This window comes from Phocoena phocoena, chromosome 7 (genome assembly GCF_963924675.1).
Source record: "Phocoena phocoena chromosome 7, mPhoPho1.1, whole genome shotgun sequence".
In the NCBI taxonomy this organism is placed as follows: Eukaryota; Metazoa; Chordata; class Mammalia; order Artiodactyla; family Phocoenidae; genus Phocoena; species Phocoena phocoena.
Window position 1 is genome coordinate 88,173,169 of NC_089225.1, and position 17,428 is coordinate 88,190,596.

The following is a 17,428-nucleotide window of genomic DNA, read 5'->3' on the forward strand; positions in this document are numbered from 1 at the left end:
ATAAAACACCCATCTGTTAGTGAAAGAAGAGAGAAAGTAATCATTTCCTTTATACATTAGCAAACTTGTAATGCCCTTTCAATATACCAAAACAGCTTTTCTTTTTAACCTCAATATTATTTTCTTCCAACTCTTTTTCTTATCTCTTATATTTCCTGCCACTGATTTCTGGTATCCCTCTCTCATGCCAAAGAAAATGTATTTTCAGCAGGTTTAGAAGAAATGTCTTGCCAAAACGTGAGGCTGTCGAAGACTCCTACTCAGTGTTGAAACAAAAGTTTAATATTGCTTCTTCCTTTAGCAACAGACTTCTTTGCTTTCTCATTGTGATTCTGTTCAAGAAAGTCCAAAGAGTTAAGCAAAAATCAACCAAAGATGGAACGAAGGACTCAGTATGCCATTTTCAGAACAACTATAACATTCTATAATAATATAGTCACAGAAAGATGCTTTTTCATAGAACAATGTTATTAAAATATGAGCTACAAGAAACACTTTTTAAGTGGCATAAAACAAAAATAGTTCTACCAAGTTTAAGCCTGTAATTCGAAAAATCTCATACTCTTGCCTTTATCATAGTTTTGCACATCCAAGAGAAGGAAATATTTTGAGCCTTTTGGAAATATCCAAATGTCATATTATTTTTATATTTATACATAAATAATTGAAAAGAGTAAGTTGAATAAAATAAATTTAGTACCAATTTGCAAGTTTATTATTTTAGCTCTTTTGAGCTACCCCCTAACATAGAGTAATTATCATGTGTATTTAAAATCAATTCTCTTTTTATAAATATCCCAGTGTCCTGGTATTCTCCTTAACTAAATGTGAAGTTTACTTGCTTATCTTCTGAAAAATATTGATACTTAAAAGAACCTGTTTCTTCTTAGAATCACAAGGGAATATTAAGTGCCTCAAAGATATTTTATTGAAACTAAAAGTGAAATCTAATAAGAAGGGAATAATTATTGATATAATTTGACAATAAATGATTTTATTCAAAGGACTTTTCAAGACAGACAAAAAGTTGTTTTGGCCTCAGCTTTGCTAGAACCATTAAGTTAAACGAAGCCCAAAATATGAAGACTTATTTATTTTCTCTTTCTACTTCATTATGATATCTGGCTGTGAATATTTCTATGTCTAATTTTAATTGACTTCTACTATATTTGTTAATTGATAAAATTGATATAAAGATGTCTCACTCGTTTGAGCTGAACTAATGCTGCCCTAGAGATTATGGTAATTAGGGTTAGTAAAGATATGACACAAAAAATTACAGAAGGAACAAAAATAGCCTCAAACCATCATGTCATTTGAAGAAAATCTCTTGTTCCATGAGGCAAGTGGTAACCTGATGCAAAATTATCCTATCGCATCCTCAGATGACTTGGAAAAAATCTACAACAGTGGAGTTATAAAGTGACTTTTGTTGGAGAAGCAGGAGGTATTTCCTCACCAAGATAAGAAATAGATGGAGGGAATATATTTGCCTTCTATTTTGTGATAGATGGCATCAATTCATTTAAACTAGACAGGAAAATGAACTGGGAAATTGAGATGCACTACAGTTGAACTGTTTTTGTAGGAAAAGTATTTCACTCAACACTTTAACACTATCCCCCTAAAAGCCTCCTTATAGTGTATCATCTTCTCAAATACAGGGAGTGAGGAAAGGGTCTTTTTCTGTATATGTTAAACTGGGGCTTTTGATTGGATTTTAAAGGTTCAACTTTATAAAATGACTAAGAGAAATTTTTATGTTAAAGCTTCTTAGAAATTGTCAAGATAATATGCTAAAGACCCTTGTTATCTGACAGAGAATCCATAAATGCACCCTGTGGGGAAATTGAAGCCAGTGGCATGTTGTCCCCAATAGTAATTGTATATATTAGGATATTTGAATGGACAGTGACCAACCCAGAATCACTGAAGAGGACCAAGACAACACTGATGCCTTCTGTAGGAGCCCAGTTTTGTAATAGACATATGTCATCTATAGTTATTAAGAAAAAAAGTCACACAACTCTTATTGGTGAAGATGGGAGTAAATTGGTAGATGTAACCTTAATTTAATTAATTCAAACCATCTGCACAGACTCTATTGTAATAAAATTCAGAGTGGTTTAATTGTATGTAAATAATTTAATTTTAAAAGCTTTATTATTGTTGTTTTAAAGTTTGTGCAATCACTAATATTAGGGAGAGGAAATGTATATAGTGTCTTAGGAATTCAACAACTTTCCAAGTTGGGAAGCTTTATTATTTGCCCCATTTTGAACATTTATTGCTCTTCCATATGTATAAGGTTTGTGCTTATGGCTATTATCTCTTCTGTTGAAGTCCAATTTTCTATTGGCAAAGAGGCTCAGCTGAGGGCTTAGTTCGGTGAGGCAAATCAATGTCTAATGGAATAGATAAGCTAGCTGAAGATATGAGGAGCTTTACAGAAAGCAATAAAGTTAATCTTTTCAGCTAAAATAGAAATTCATTCTACTGGAAAGAACATATGTAATCTCAGATTCACTATAGATAGTAAGCTTGGTTGATTTAACTCAAGGCATAGGTAAAGCTATCTTATTAAATGTATTAATTTAAAACTATCTCAATGTACCTAGCCCCTTAAGCTACATTAAATCTAAAGCTAAATTTTAGAATAAAAAGTGTTAGCTTTTTAAGGACTAGTCTGCTTGATTTAAACAAAGGTAAGAAAATAAACAATTTCTCTAAATGTGCGGCATAAAAAATTTAAGCAACAACTCAATGAATGGTACTTTTTCTATCTGTGGATCAGATTTTTTTTATAGGCACTTTGATTTATATGGAATACTCCTACATGTTTTGACAAGTGTCTTGTTTTTTCTCTGTCAGCTTTATGAAGATCAGTATACAAAGCACCTTGTGATAGTTGAAAGTTACTAATGAGGTGGTTTCACAAATCAGAACAAAGAGTTTTCTTTTCATCTCCCTTTCCTTCATTCCACATCCTGGCCATCTTTAGGTGCTAATGATTTTGTGCCCCAAACAGCACTTATTCTACCCATTTCTTTCAGTCCACTCTCCACCACCCTAGCACAGGATATGTTATCTCTTGTTGATATCACTGCAATAGTTGTTAACTAGTCTCCCTTCATCTGTTCTTTTCTCTTTTTAAAAAATTTTTATTTTATATTGGAGTATAGTTGATATACAATGTTGTCTTAGTAGCAGGTGTACAGCAAAGTGACTCAGTTATACATATACATATATCCATTTTTTTCAGATTCTTTTCCCATATAGGTTATTACAGAATACTGAGTAGAATATTTCTGTTATTTTCTCTATCTGATATACTCTCGATACTGTAGCCAGGGCTTCTCACCATATTTATACATTCCATTGTATAATTGATTATTTAATGTCTATCTTGTTTCACCTACTAGACCATAAGCTCCATAAAATCAGGGCTGAGGTCTGTTTCATCCTCAGTGTTCGGTATATGGTAGGTATTTGGCATATTTGTTGAGTGAAAGTTGAATGAATGTAGTATACTATATGCATCGAGAGATGCATTCTTTCTAGTGACTTGTTGAATGAGTGTGACTGCCTAAAGCTGTTACAGTTATTACCCAAAGAAACACCCCACACTGGGACCACAGTGAATTTTGGCTAAGAGAATATTGGATCAGAATGTAAGAGCTGAGTTCTTGGTCCAGCTTTTTTGCTAAATTATTGTGTGACCTTAGATACTGACCTCTCTAGTCCTCGACTTTTTTTTTTATAGTTTATTATTATTTTCTAAAATTATTTATTTATTTATTTTTGGCTGCATTGGGTCTGCTTTGCTGTGCGTGGGCTTTCTCTAGTTGCAGTGCACAGGCTTCTCTTGTCATGGAGCACGGGCTCTTAGGTGCGTGGGCTTCAGTAGTTGTGGCTCGTGGGCTCTAGAGTGCACGCAGGCTCAGTAGTTGTGGTGCACGGGCTTAGTTGCACTGCAGCATGTGGGATCTTCCCAGACCAGGGCTCGAACCCATGTCCCCTGCGTTGGCAGGCGGCTTCTTAACCACTGCGCCACCAGGGTAGCCCTCAACTTTCTTATTTGTAGGATAGAAGCAACAAAATAATACTTGTTTCTGTATATAGCACCACCTCATTTAAATAGACTATGTGGATACTTTAAGCTCTCAGATCCATGGTTCTACAGTGTTTTTGCATTGCAGCTCATCAAAAAACATTCATTTAGGTACTCTAATAGACTCCATAAATATTTGTGCCACAAAGGGCCAGGTGAAGTTGAGTGAAAAAGCAGTGTTTCTGAAATAGGAGTGTAATTGAGGAAGGGGAAGCAACGGGAAGGAGGAAGGAGAGAATGAAATGTGTGAAATGTAGAGTGGAATCTTTTTTATATTTTCTTATAAAGTTTTAGGCATTATCCTGAGACGTTTTCTGGCCTTTCACATGCTAACTTGAATGAGTTGCTTTCAATTTTATATTCAAATGGAAAAATGGAATTAATTCTGGAGGCAACTGATAAGTTATAGTAAAACAGGATTTTTTTCTCATTATATAAAATTATGATGGTCACCACTGTGAAGGTCTACTGAGTGCTATTAATATATAGGCAAATTTACAAATTATAAATTTTATAAAAAAAACGAAAGACTGAAGCTTATTTAGATCTTTTTTCTCATTTGTATATTTATTCTTTCATCATTTACGAAGACTATGCTGGACACTATATGATAAAAGGGGAATGGATGACAATAACATCCCCTGGCCTCTACAATCTAGGCAGAAAAAAAGTGTTTGTTTGTTTTTTCTTGTCCTCCCCTAGTTCCCTGCCTTTATTTAATTTTAAGTTTTTTCCAAGCCATTCTTTCCATCTCCTTAGGCCTCCAAATAAGTGCTAAATAAGAAGTGTAATAAAATATCCCATTAACTGTAAAATGCAACCCAGCATGAAGAAAAACTGTTCACCAAAATACATTACAAGGCATTTTTTTGCTCTCAAATTCATCATTATCTCAAAATGAAAGCTCCTTGAGATCAGGGACCCTGTCTTTTTTTTTTTTTTCTCAGTTTTTTTTTGGAGTATAATTGCTTTACAATGGTGTGTTAGTATCTGCTTCACAACAAAACGAATCAGTTATATATATACATATGTTCCCATATCTCTTCCCGCTTGCGTCTCCCTCCCTCCCACCCTCCCTATCCCACCCCTCCAGGCCGTCACAAAGCACTGAGCTGATCTCCCTGTGCTATGTGGCTGCTTCCCACTAGCTATCTACCTTACGTTTCGTAGTGTATATATGTCCATGCCTCTCTCTCTCTTTGAGGGACCCTGTCTTTATGCAATAGAATTTTATAACTGTAATTCAAGTATCTTTTCTAAGGTAATGAAAAGTTATTGAGCTAAGCTTCATAAATATTAATTATTTAAAACTGTGGAAAAATTATTACTTTGGGTTTAAAAAGTTGTGGCCTGTGGAGTCTCTTTGTTTGCTGTTCATTTACAAACCAAGCAAGGACATGGGAACAGCATTAAATCTCAGGTTGTTTTCAAACAACTGAACAGACTCTCAAAAAGTTACTTTCTTACCAACTTGGTCCAGTATTCCTTAAAATTTTAAACTAAAGAAAAAAATGTAATGTTAAGATTTTGGCGTATGAACTTGATAAAGCTCATTATCTGTTAATTTTCATGAGTCACAATGACTGCTATATTCATAACTTTCCTTCCAGTGCCCATGGGCAGACCACTTAAAATATTTAACAGTGGTTCTAAAGGCTAAACTCAATGTCTGTTTCACCAAAAAGTTCTTTCCAAATTTTTCAACATTGTGCATTCACCCCAAGGTTTCTCAACAAGGTTTTACCTTCTGTGCTTTTTGACAGTCTACACAGGAAAATTGGGCTGATGCCTTAATAGGCCCTCTTCCATATTCTTTTCCTTAGAGATCTGTGGAATTGTATGTTTTCACATAAACTATTATTTCTATTAAAATGTGTACTGAAATATACTTATTGTTTATATTTATATACTTAGTTTTGAAGAAGTTATTGATCAGTGTTGGTAGAGTTAATTAAAATTCAGAAGGGACTGTAATGTTTGTATACCTGTATGCATTTTGACCACAGCACAGGGTTGTTAACAGATGAATATTTGATGAACATCATCTGTTCCAGAGAACTTTCAATCTTCAGGAATATATGATATAACAATATTTTTGTTTTAATATATGATACCTCTGGACTCTATAGAGGCTAAATAGTTTTCATTAAAATTGAATGTTATGGAATAGGAAATACTTTTGAAAAAGACAGAAAAGTGTTTTTATAATGCAAGTATAAAGGAAAGCTTAATAAGCCTTCCTGAGAAATGATGCAAACCCAAAGGAAAAGCTTAATTCCCCATAAAGTTGAAGGGAAGTCAATTGAGTGTCACTGTCCACTACCTTTCAAAAAGAATTTCTTTCTAAGACAACCTTGGATGGAGAAAGAAGGAAATTTCTTGTAATTGAGGTTCATGCCTAGAAGAGACCTGAAAGACCTAGTACCAGACTGTAAAGGAGCTGAGAACAGAATCCAAACTTTCGGACTCCCAGTTACTTTCCATATCTTGCCATCTTGAGCTGACATGGGGATGTTTTTACTTTAATAAGCAGCAGCAGAGAGTGTCAAAAAAATCAAGTTTCTGTTGCTCAAGAAATCCAAGTTGACACTGTGATTAATGCCTCTGGTTTATAAACTGTTTTACTAAAAACTATGTTAGGATTGTATTTTCTTTCATTTTTCATGTTTCATATTTCCAACTAATCTCTAGTAAGAGATCTTTTCCTGTCTACAGGCATAGCCTGCATTTTGTATTCCTGCCCTTTCTTAGAGTAACCCCACATTGGGGGGGAAAACAAAAAGCTCATTTCTCTAAAGGAGCAATTAAACTTATATGCGGAGAGAGTACAGTGGCAGATCACTTCAATTGAACCATTATGGTAAAATTCAACTAGACTCACATCAAGAATATCCAGAAAGTAACTATTCTGTTCTTTCCTAACATTGTGGAGGAATACATAGAATTAATTAAAATTAAATAATTCTGATTAATTATTCAATTACATTAACCTATTTTTTATAACTCTTCATGCTTATAAGACCCTTATATGAATGAAAGGTCAGTGGTGTGTGCATACAAGTAATCAATGTATGCCCATGAGAATAAAATCCTTTTTTGCCAGCCTGCCACTTCGAGGGACTGGTTTGGCTGAGCCTTGAAGGATGATCTGTTACAGACTAAACTTGGAAAGAGGGCATTCTGTCAAGAGATAAGAACATGAAGAAAGCATGGGGGTGAACCTGAAAATGTAACAAGGCCCTTAATATGGACTAGAATACAGTCTGGATGAAATGTAAAGTATTAAGAGAGGACTCAAAAATCAGAATTGCTACAAACCCTGGTTGCCTGGCTAAAAGTTTTGTTGCATTTAATAGGAAATAGGGAGTTTGGTAGAATTTTGAATAAGGCAGAGTTTTAGGAGGATGATCCAGTTGATTGATACAATAATACATTTCACTTCCACTATGAAGTATGCAGGAGGAAAGGTTGTCATATTCTTTGCATTAATAGAGCAAGTAAAAATTTTGATTGAAAGAAATTAACAAAGATTAAAGTGTGATTTAGAGTTAATGTTGGATAATGATTATTCAAATAATTTTTCCTTCGTATCATTTAAATAGAAAATTAGTTCATTTGTAAATTAGAAGGTCATTATATTTTTTCTAGGCAGTCTCTAAGATGTTAACATAATTTTTCTTGACATAGGCTTTAGGAAAACAAAAGTCCAATGAAAATTTCTTCCCAAAGAAAATAGTTTTTATTTCAATCTATCCACAGAGAACAGAAAGTTAAACTCAACTCTGATAAAAAAAACTAATCTGAAATAAAGCCTTATGCTTCACAGCAGTCATCTATTTTTCTATTTTATGGGATGGTTTCTGAGGACTGCCTGTATTTGTGGAATTAACTCTCTAAGGTGTTATTTGCCAATGATCCTAGAGATATTTGGCATGAAGTATTTTGTAATTTTGCTAAGGCATAAATGTGAGTCACATGACTCAAACACAAGTTGTCAAGCTAGAGTGTAAAACTTACTGAACATCAAACATTCACTGCCCAGAGTGGTTTTATTTCTGTCCACTCAACCATTAAGCAAAATGAATGTCATACTTTGCCTCATTTTAGACAAAAGCAATATACCATGGGGCTTCCCTGGTGGCGCAGTGGTTGAGAATCTGCCAACTAATGCAGGGGACACGGGTTTGAGCCCTGGTCTGGGAGGATCCCACATGCCGCGGAGCAGCTAGGCCCGTGAGCCACAACTCATGCGTCTGGAGCCTGTGCGTGAGCCTGTGCGTGAGCCTGCAGGTCTGGAGCCTGTGCTTCACAACAAGAGAGGCCGCGGTAGTGAGAGGCCCGCGCACCGCGATGAAGAGTGGACCCCGCTTGCCACAACTAGAGAAAGCCCTCGCATAGAAACGAAGACCCAACACAGCAAAAATTAATTAATAAAAACTCCTACCCCCAACATCTTAAAAAAAATATATATATATATATATATGTACCATGAAGTTTTTTCAATTATGGAAATATGTAAAGAATGTGTTATTAATGCATGTCAAATTGAGCAAACATGGGTTAATATAGTCTACCATCAAAAAAGGCCAGCTAGGGCTTCCCTGGTGGCGCAGTGGTTGAGAGTCCGCCTGCCGATTCAGTGGACACGGGTTCGTGCTCCAGTCCGGGAAGATCCCACATGACGCAGAGCGGCTGGGCCCGTGAGCCATGGCCGCTGGGCCTGCGCGTCTGGAGCCTGTGCTCCGCAACGGGAGAGGCCACAACAGTGAGAGGCCCGCGTACCAAAAAAAAAAAGGCCAGCTAGTTTTTTCCGCTAGAAAATCTATGATTCTCGGGAAAATCGACTTTGAAGTTGGCCTTGAAGTTTTACAATTTAAGATTTAAATCATTTCTAAATAATGCAGGCAATGTGTCCCCTTTCGGTTTGAATCATTTGTTTTCGAAATCATAAAAATTGTCAAACAATTGATTAAAAGTTAGAGTCAAACAAATTTATATAACTGAATTTGGAATTTCCATATTTGCAACAGATGAGTCAGATTTAACATTTGGCTTTTGGTCGCTTGGTAATGAGTCACTTGACTGGTACTCTTATGATCTCTAAATTAAAATTTGTAAATGAAATATGAGACTCTGTATATCCCCAAGGATTAGAAAAATGGCTTAGATGAATTCTGTTTCATTGCCAAAATAAATAGATCCTTATGGAGAATAATTGAAAGTATTATTATTAGAAATAACAAATCAAAATTATTTACTTTCTAAAAATAACTTACCTGTGAGGTTTGAAATGTAGTGGCCCTTATTGCCTTCATTATCTGCATCTACAATTCATGTGAAACTCTTACAGTACAACTACACATGTGGCTAGATACAGACTCTGTGATAGCCCCCGTTTTTTTAATAGGAATTTGTATTATGCCCTAGAGTGGCCCAATCATCATGTCTTCTGAATTCAGATTTTGACGAGAGGCCCTTCCCTTGGGCTGCCGATGAGAGCTGTGGATGATACTTCCCTGAAAGGAACGAGCTATCTTGTCAATGTTAGGCAGATGCTGCAATTTAAGCTTTGTCTAGTTAAAACTAGTCAGGATTCAACGTGCTCTTGAATATTTTACTCTGTGTTGCGAATACCAAGAGATGTGATACCATTCTTAGAGACAGCTGTATATCTAGGGTAATTTTATTAAGCTTTTTTTTTTCATATATAGGAGGATAAATTGTCCCCTAAAGCACTAAAGACGTGATTTCCCTTTAGCTATTGGGGGGTAGTTGTAGGCAAAGTAAGATAAAACAAACAAAAATAAACCTTTCCTTCCATTCTTACATTGCTTGTTGGCCCTCCAAAACACGCACAATTCAAAAACACATGAACGAAGCTACAAGAGTTATTACTTTGCACATTACATTACACCGGAGTAATATCTTTCCAGATCTGGAGTTGCTATTACCTGGATTTACTATTGCCTTCAAGGTGAGTACTGGACTTGCTGAAAATAGAAATAGAACACCTAACCTCATATCTGTTGGGCCCAACCAAGGCCTGGACTACCTGTTCATGACTCAGTACAAGTCAGCTAGCTAATGGTCCTTGGTTTTCTCGCCTCTAAAAACGGAAATAATGCTTTCACACCAAATCCAAGAATAATGGCTATTTATGAGCAGTTGTCAGAGAGAGGCCTTTCAAAAGGCTACCAAGCCAAACCAGCAAGGGAATCATAAATCCTTTCAGGAGAGGAGGCCCAGAGCCTCCTTGTTGACCGTCTTGGGAAACCAGGGCTTCTTCCCCTGGATGAATGAGAACCCTCACCCGTAGCATTCAGCCAGACCAATGTGAACCTCACCTGTTCTTTGTGGACCAATCATAGTCAAGTCAAGTGTACCAGGTGATTCACAATTGTGATGGGTGACACTTTAGGGATTAAGGGGGAGGAGGGGGCACTGGTGTATCCTTCAGGATCCTGGGCTGAACTACAATCTTGGCCCTTCCAGAGAGTGGACCTGAGTCCCAGCGTTGCCCACAATATCAGAAGCCTCCTCCTCACAGATAATTCAAGTTTTATTTTTCTTTTCCTATATTGTTTCCAGATTATAGCAGCCTACGGCTGGGATATCTAAGGCTCTCAAGCATTTGGCCCTTGGGGGGGCGGGGTGCAGGAGAAAAGGGGCTCATATTCATATGATAGATCTGCTCTTCAATTTCAGTGTTAGTTTTTTCTCTTAAATGATTACGTAGGTGGAAGGGAGTTTGGAGCCTCTGGTGCTGCCCATTTCTGGTTCCCTATACCCAGCATATTGAAAGAAAAATGCACAGTGAAGTTACTTCCAATTCCTTTTAGGTTAGGATTTTAAACCAGAAGATTGATTTTAGCAAGGTTCAGTCCAGATGTGGTTCCAGGGATAACATCAAACATTCTGCTGGGGGCGGAAATGTAAGTAGAAGCTTCTGTGAGGAGCCGTCCTGATTGTGTGGAGCCATCTGCACGGCAGGCACTTGGTCTCCTTTCCTGCCTCCCTCCCAACACACTCCCCCCTTCTTGTTGCTGCTCCACACGTCCCCCTGGTTTGGGAGCTTGTCAACCTTGCATTTTTGGTGATGGCCTTCCCATCCTTCCCTCTAAGATCACTGGCGAATTCTTGCTTTTTTAATGGGGTACACCATGGTTTTCGGGGAGATGGAAAACCCACCTCACTTGCCAATTTGTTTGCTGGCCTTTGGCTTCAAGGTATTTTCTCATGCTGTCTCTACTCCCCTGTAAAAGTCAGCTGTGCACACACTTTTCTAGCTCCATTTAAGTTACTCTTGAGGCAAAGTCTGATGTACTTGAAAGTACCCAAACTGTATAATGTCAATATTTTGTGCTTCATTATTCATGAGAGTTGGGATATCATTTGGAATAATACAAAACTGGTGAAGCATGGCTCATCTGTAATTCAGTGAAAAGATTCAAGTCCCAGTATACTCTGTCTTGATGGAATTTTTTCCTGTCTCTTAAATTGAGTGAAAATAATATCCTATGAGAGAAAGGGAAAGATGAATCCGTGTTTCTCAAATGTAGTTGAGGAAGAGTTGAAACAGGCAAACTCAAGCTAAAGAAAGCACGGTTCTTTGTAAAATTAGAATAACAAAAAAGGCGAACTGGGTGACTCTCTATACTACAGATCCTGTCACCTAAACTTCAGATTCTGACCGTCTGTGACTGAGGTAATTTATAGATTATCAAATCCAGAATTCTCACCTATCTAATGACTCCTGGTTCCTTGCTCCTCAACCGGGCAGAGACGGAGTCAAGCAGTGAAAGGAGAGACAAGCAAGTCCCTTCTAGCAGGAGCTGTCACCTGATGTTCAAAGTCGCTCCACTGGGTGTGAAAATATGCCATGTGAGAGGACCACAGCAAGGTTTTCTGGGCTCTTTCCAGGGTGCAGGGCTAAGCTTCAGGCTCAGCATTTACACTGACAAGGTTGCCCTCCTTCCTGTTGCCCTGACTGTAAGCTCTCACCATGTGGTACTTTCACAGAAGCAATCTTGGTCCTAGGAAATAATTTGAAGGTATCAGAGGGTAGACCCAGCTGCCCTCTACTATGGGTGCTGCCGGTCAAAACACCTACATGGAAAAGGATAAATTGAGATAACTAATGATCTCTAAAGTAAGTAAGGGAGCTTCCAACCTCCAAAACAGTAGTCTGAAATTTTCCCCTAGAGAAGAATCACTTGTTCAAATGTGCAGATTCCCTGACGCCATTTCCAGTGTTCAATTAAGTAATTCCCATGTATTTCTGATGCAAATGGACCAGGAACCACACTTGGAAAGCACTGTTTCAAATATTGGGAGATGAAATAATTTCAACAAGACACAAAGAAGAAAAAATGCTGTCATTTTATAGATAATTTGGTGTGCAATAAAAATTCCATTTAGCCAAGACATGACAATGGTCTTTTAGAAAAGCATGTTTAGAGCTTTCTTCTTCTTGTTATCTTGAAGCAGTGTTGGACTTCTTGTTTCTATGAGCAAAGTTGGTCACTTTTATGTAAAAATCACTTTTTAAAGCATAATTTCTCTCTTCACTTGGCTCTTTGCTTATGGAAAGGTTTGACACCGTGTGGCTTCGTTCTCTGGGTGGAAGCTTGCCTTATGCATCCAGGTGTTTCTATCCCCTTGGGGCATGATCTGTTTTCTGCTAATAAAATCTTCTATTCTAGGATTTTCCTTCACTTTGGTTTTTCTTTCCAACCAAACATGTGGGAGGATCTATGGAAGATTGTGTTTTCCCATTTGTATGTATATGTTGTTGTATGTTGTGAGTTTGGATATGTTTCTAGATTTGACTTATGATCTTGGGGGTTGTTTATGTCTAAACTACTTTAAGCACATTTTATGTGGTTCACACAGGTACAGATTGTCACCAAGAAGATAGACCTAAGCCACGTGACATCCAAATGCGGCTCTCTGAAAAACATCCGCCACAGGCCAGGTAAATCCGTTCTTTTTAGTAGTCTGGGAGATATTAGATTGGATTCAAGAAATTGACAAGCAAAATTTGTGTTGCTGTGAAATATCTAATTGGAAGGACTTTTCCAAATCCTGATACGTCATGCTTTTATTAATAGAAATTTACATTAGAAATTTCAAGGCATCTTCACTTGGACAAGTAAACTTAGTTACCACACACAGGCCATGTATCATAGGACATGTTAAAAATTAAAAGGTACAAAAAAAAAGAGAGAGAAAAAGACAAAAAAAAAAATTAAATAAATAAATAAAAATTAAAAGGTACATGAGATGCGTTTATCTCGATGTACGCAACATGCATGTTGGAGCTCGTTGGAAATATATAGTCTATAAAATACATTGGGCCATGTATTTATACATAATACATACACTGAAAGAAGCATTTCCAAAGGTTTTTCAAGAAATTGTTTTTCTACATTATGTGAAAAAAGGACTGTGCTGAAGCAAAGCTGAAAAAATGAACTTTTCTGCTGAATTTCTCAGATCCAGGTCTATAAGCATTGTGAGTCCTCAGAATGCAATGTCTCCCCCAACTCATTTGACCATGGACCTCTTGTTTTTCTAGAATATCTCATAAGACTGATGCTCTATGGTAGAATTTCTACTCACCTTGCTGGGGATTTTTCCCTCTTTAATTCCCTCTAATGTATTATGAGTCACTTTTTCTGAGTATCATGTATTATGTTTTTGCTAAACTCCACCTCCATGCATATGTAAATAATGGACAACTGTCAAATTTGTAAATTTTCTCGAGAATATTTTGACACAATTTATATATACCATTGAAGGACAAGAGGAAGCAATTGGTTTTAACCATCTATGCTTGGCATCTTAATTAAACCAGGTAATAGGTTATTCCTATTAATCATTGTCTCAAATGTTATCAAAACAAGGTATAAGAATGATTGAGCCCAATGAGATTTCTGACCAGGAGATTATTAAGAAGAATTTATTAGTTGAGAAACAAAGGTAGATAGGATATGTTTCAAAATAGATAAACGAACTGGAAACATATCGAGAAATTGGGCTTCTCTTTGGCAAAGGGTGTTCATAAGACAAGTCAAGGAGTTAGAAACTACGAGTAAGGAATCTCCATTCCTGGTTTCAGAATTGCTACCCCGGAATTAGCTCTCTGTCATTTAGGAAACAGCAGGGATATGTTCCCATGTGGGTATCTTCACAACTCCCCATCTATTACTTAAGTCTACAAACATTTAGTTGACTTTGTACTGTGTCAACAGTATGATAGAAGTATTTGGCTACACTGCCTACTTTCTTCCAGAATACAAAAGACAATATTGGATTCTTTCATTCCAGACAGTAAGTATACATTTAGTTAAATTCACCTGGGGTCTTGATGCACAGAAAAATCTTATATAGATAAGAAAATATTCTGTGTATGTTTTACTGGTCATAAAAGGCTATTGTCATGGACTCCCACCTTTTTCTAAATCTAGCTCTTACTTCGTAATAAATGAACCAGGTGACTAAGTTCATAGAGATGTATTAGCTCAATGATCCTTGTCAATAGCAAGCTTTTCACAAAGTTACTTTGGATTGTGGAATATCTAAGGAGAAAATAAAGGAAACAATTTGATACCTGGAGCCACAAATTGAAATATCCGGTCTTGTGGACTTCACTTCGGGACATATGAAGCTTGATGGGGATTATAGTCTTCTGCAGTTACTGCTCCTGATGGGGCCAGAATTTTTGAGAACCAAAGGCAGAGATGTCTGAATTCAAATGGGCTTCTCTAAGAGTTACGTAAAAATACCTAGTAGGACTTCAACAGAAATAGACTTCTCAGTCTTCCTTTTCTGAATATATTTTGGGTCAATGTTACATTATTTTTTTCTCTCTCTCTCTCAAACTACAGTTCAAAAAAATTTTAACAAGGTTACATAGACACAACATATAACCATAAAAGAAAACTTGAAAAGACAATTTCTATCAGAGGCCACCAAAAAATAGAAAAGTAAGATCCTAAGAAAGTTGATCTCATGTAGCTGAAAGCTCAACATCTTCTAGACTCTAACCAATATAATTATGTTTTATGAATCACACTAATCCTTTAACAACCAACAAGTGAGACCCACGGGGCCAAGTAAAATGTTGGAAGGATAACACTCCTGCAGCTATGCATCTTTTGAGGGAAGGACAACTACATGTCTTCTGTAAGCATGAGTTAAATAACATCATGTACATCCTAAGCCTTCAGGAGGAGAATGAATGAATCTTCAAAATTTAACCCAGTAACACCATACAATTTCAAGGCCAGGTAATTGGGTGTTAATATAAATGTCCAGGTATCGCATGAGAAAAACACCACAGGCCTAAGAGACCTGTAAAGTTTTAACAGACCTTTCTCTCGTCTACAGAGATAAATAAGCAGCAAGAGTCCAAAATTGAAAAATCTCTTCCATGTTTCCATAGAGTCCCTCAGGTATTCTTCCCAAATCAAAATCCCAAGAGAGATGCAATGATAGTAGAGCGTCACGTGGCTTACCACTGGCCTTGCAAAAAAATGCATAGAGCCAAAACCAAGTGAATAATGCAAGTCAAAGCTAATCTCTTAGGTGGAGACAGGTAAAGGTATCTAATCCAGCTTCCTTCCAGGTCAAAGACATCAGCAGACAGGCTCAAGAACAGGCTAAAGGACAACTCAATGTAGAACTCCTTACATTCATAAGCCTGAGAAAGGTGTGCAGAAATGGGGAGTGCCACAGAAGGGTGGCTCATGGCACTCTCATCTATCAGCAGATCCTCGAGTTTCAGACTAATTAGCATTTAAGGAAATGGCATGGTCAAAACTCTGTCTCAGTATTATCAGATCAAAGTCAGAGTCACATTGGTCCTATGGCATCTGGAAAAGAATGGGATCTCCTAAGAGTCTCTTCCTATCACTCCATCTGCTAATTAAAATGGAAGCTCTTAAGCAACTTAGCCCCTGACTCCAGTTTCATCAGTCAAGCTATCAATGCTGAAAATTGACAAACGGTAATATTACCCACATGCACTCCATTGCTAGCCTAATAGTTCTTTGAACAAGTGACCTATTACCATTAAGAAAAATAAAGAAGAGCTTCATTGCAATTTAATTTGCTCCCTTAGAAATAAGAGACTAAATGTGCCAAGTTTGAGAAAGGATACATATGATACTTTCATTGCGTTATTTTTAGAGTTTTTATCACACAGACAAGAAAAAACCCTCTGATATTTTAGGTTAGACCTGAGTAGAGGAGAAAGGAATTAACATGTAGAGCAATCCACGTAATGGTACAAAAAGGATGTCACTACCGTAGATGGTGTGGGGAAAATGGTGTAGTCTAGAAATCTAAAAGATTCCTTTCACATCCATGGTCAGAGGGATAGTAGAGTTCATTAAGTTTGTCGTTTGCCATGGTCTACCTACTATAATCATTTTGGGGAACTAGTCACCACAAATATAAGATTTAATTTTAGCAAGGCATTTAAAAGCCTTTCTCCTCTCTTACGTAGGTGGTGGGCGTGTGAAAATTGAGAGTGTGAAACTGGATTTCAAAGAAAAGGCCCAAGCTAAAGTTGGTTCACTTGACAATGCTCACCATGTACCTGGAGGTGGTAATGTCAAGGTAAGAAACAAGATCCTGAGCCGATCTTGCCTTTTTAAAAAATCCTTCTGAAATACTCTTCATCAAAATGGGTCCCAAATTGAAGGCCTGGATATCTAGAAGTAGGGATGGTAGAGCTGAATAGAAGTGACATGAACGTCAGCTCTGGGATATAGAGAAAGAGCTAAGCGACAGTTAAGATGCTTGAGTTAACGAGGACTGATGCTTGTCTTAAACAGATTGACAGCCAAAAGTTGAACTTCAGAGAGCATGCTAAGGCCCGTGTGGACCACGGGGCTGAGATCATTACGCAGTCCCCAGGCAGATCCAGCGTGGCATCCCCCCGACGACTCAGCAACGTCTCCTCTTCTGGAAGCATCAACCTGCTCGAATCCCCCCAGCTTGCCACCCTGGCCGAGGATGTCACTGCCGCACTCGCTAAGCAGGGCTTGTGAATATTTCTCGTTTAGCATTGAAGTAATACTATTTAGGCATGAGCTCTTGGCAGGAGTGGGCTCTGAGCAGGTGTTATATTCATTCTTTACAAACCATAAAATAAATAATCTCATTCCCAAACTGTAGTAACTGTTACAATTTTATATTAAAAAAAGAATAGTATATGCAGAAATTGACTTGATTTCCATTTGTAAAAGGAAGATACTGGCTTTACATGAGTACAATTGGACAATTATTTTTGCTCTGCTCTGTTTTGCA

The 17,428-nt window shown here is 37.2% G+C and overlaps 1 protein-coding gene across 29 annotated transcripts in view; it reads left to right on the plus strand.

Annotated features, from left to right (window-relative positions):
• The window catches only part of MAP2 (microtubule associated protein 2), a 73,168-nt gene extending 55,999 nt beyond the window's left edge, over positions 1-17,169 (plus strand). For 24 of the 29 annotated variants that reach the window (XM_065880700.1, XM_065880701.1, XM_065880702.1 and 21 more), the window contains 3 exons: positions 13,004-13,085; positions 16,623-16,735; positions 16,954-17,169. In XM_065880700.1, coding sequence (XP_065736772.1) covers positions 13,004-13,085; positions 16,623-16,735; positions 16,954-17,169 — 411 coding nt within the window. Of the gene's footprint in view, positions 1-10,950; positions 11,044-13,003; positions 13,086-16,622; positions 16,736-16,953 lie in introns of all 29 variants that reach the window. The other 5 variants (XM_065880698.1, XM_065880699.1, XM_065880717.1 and 2 more) reach the window with 1 other exon arrangement.
• Positions 17,170-17,428: the final 259 nt, after the last annotated feature.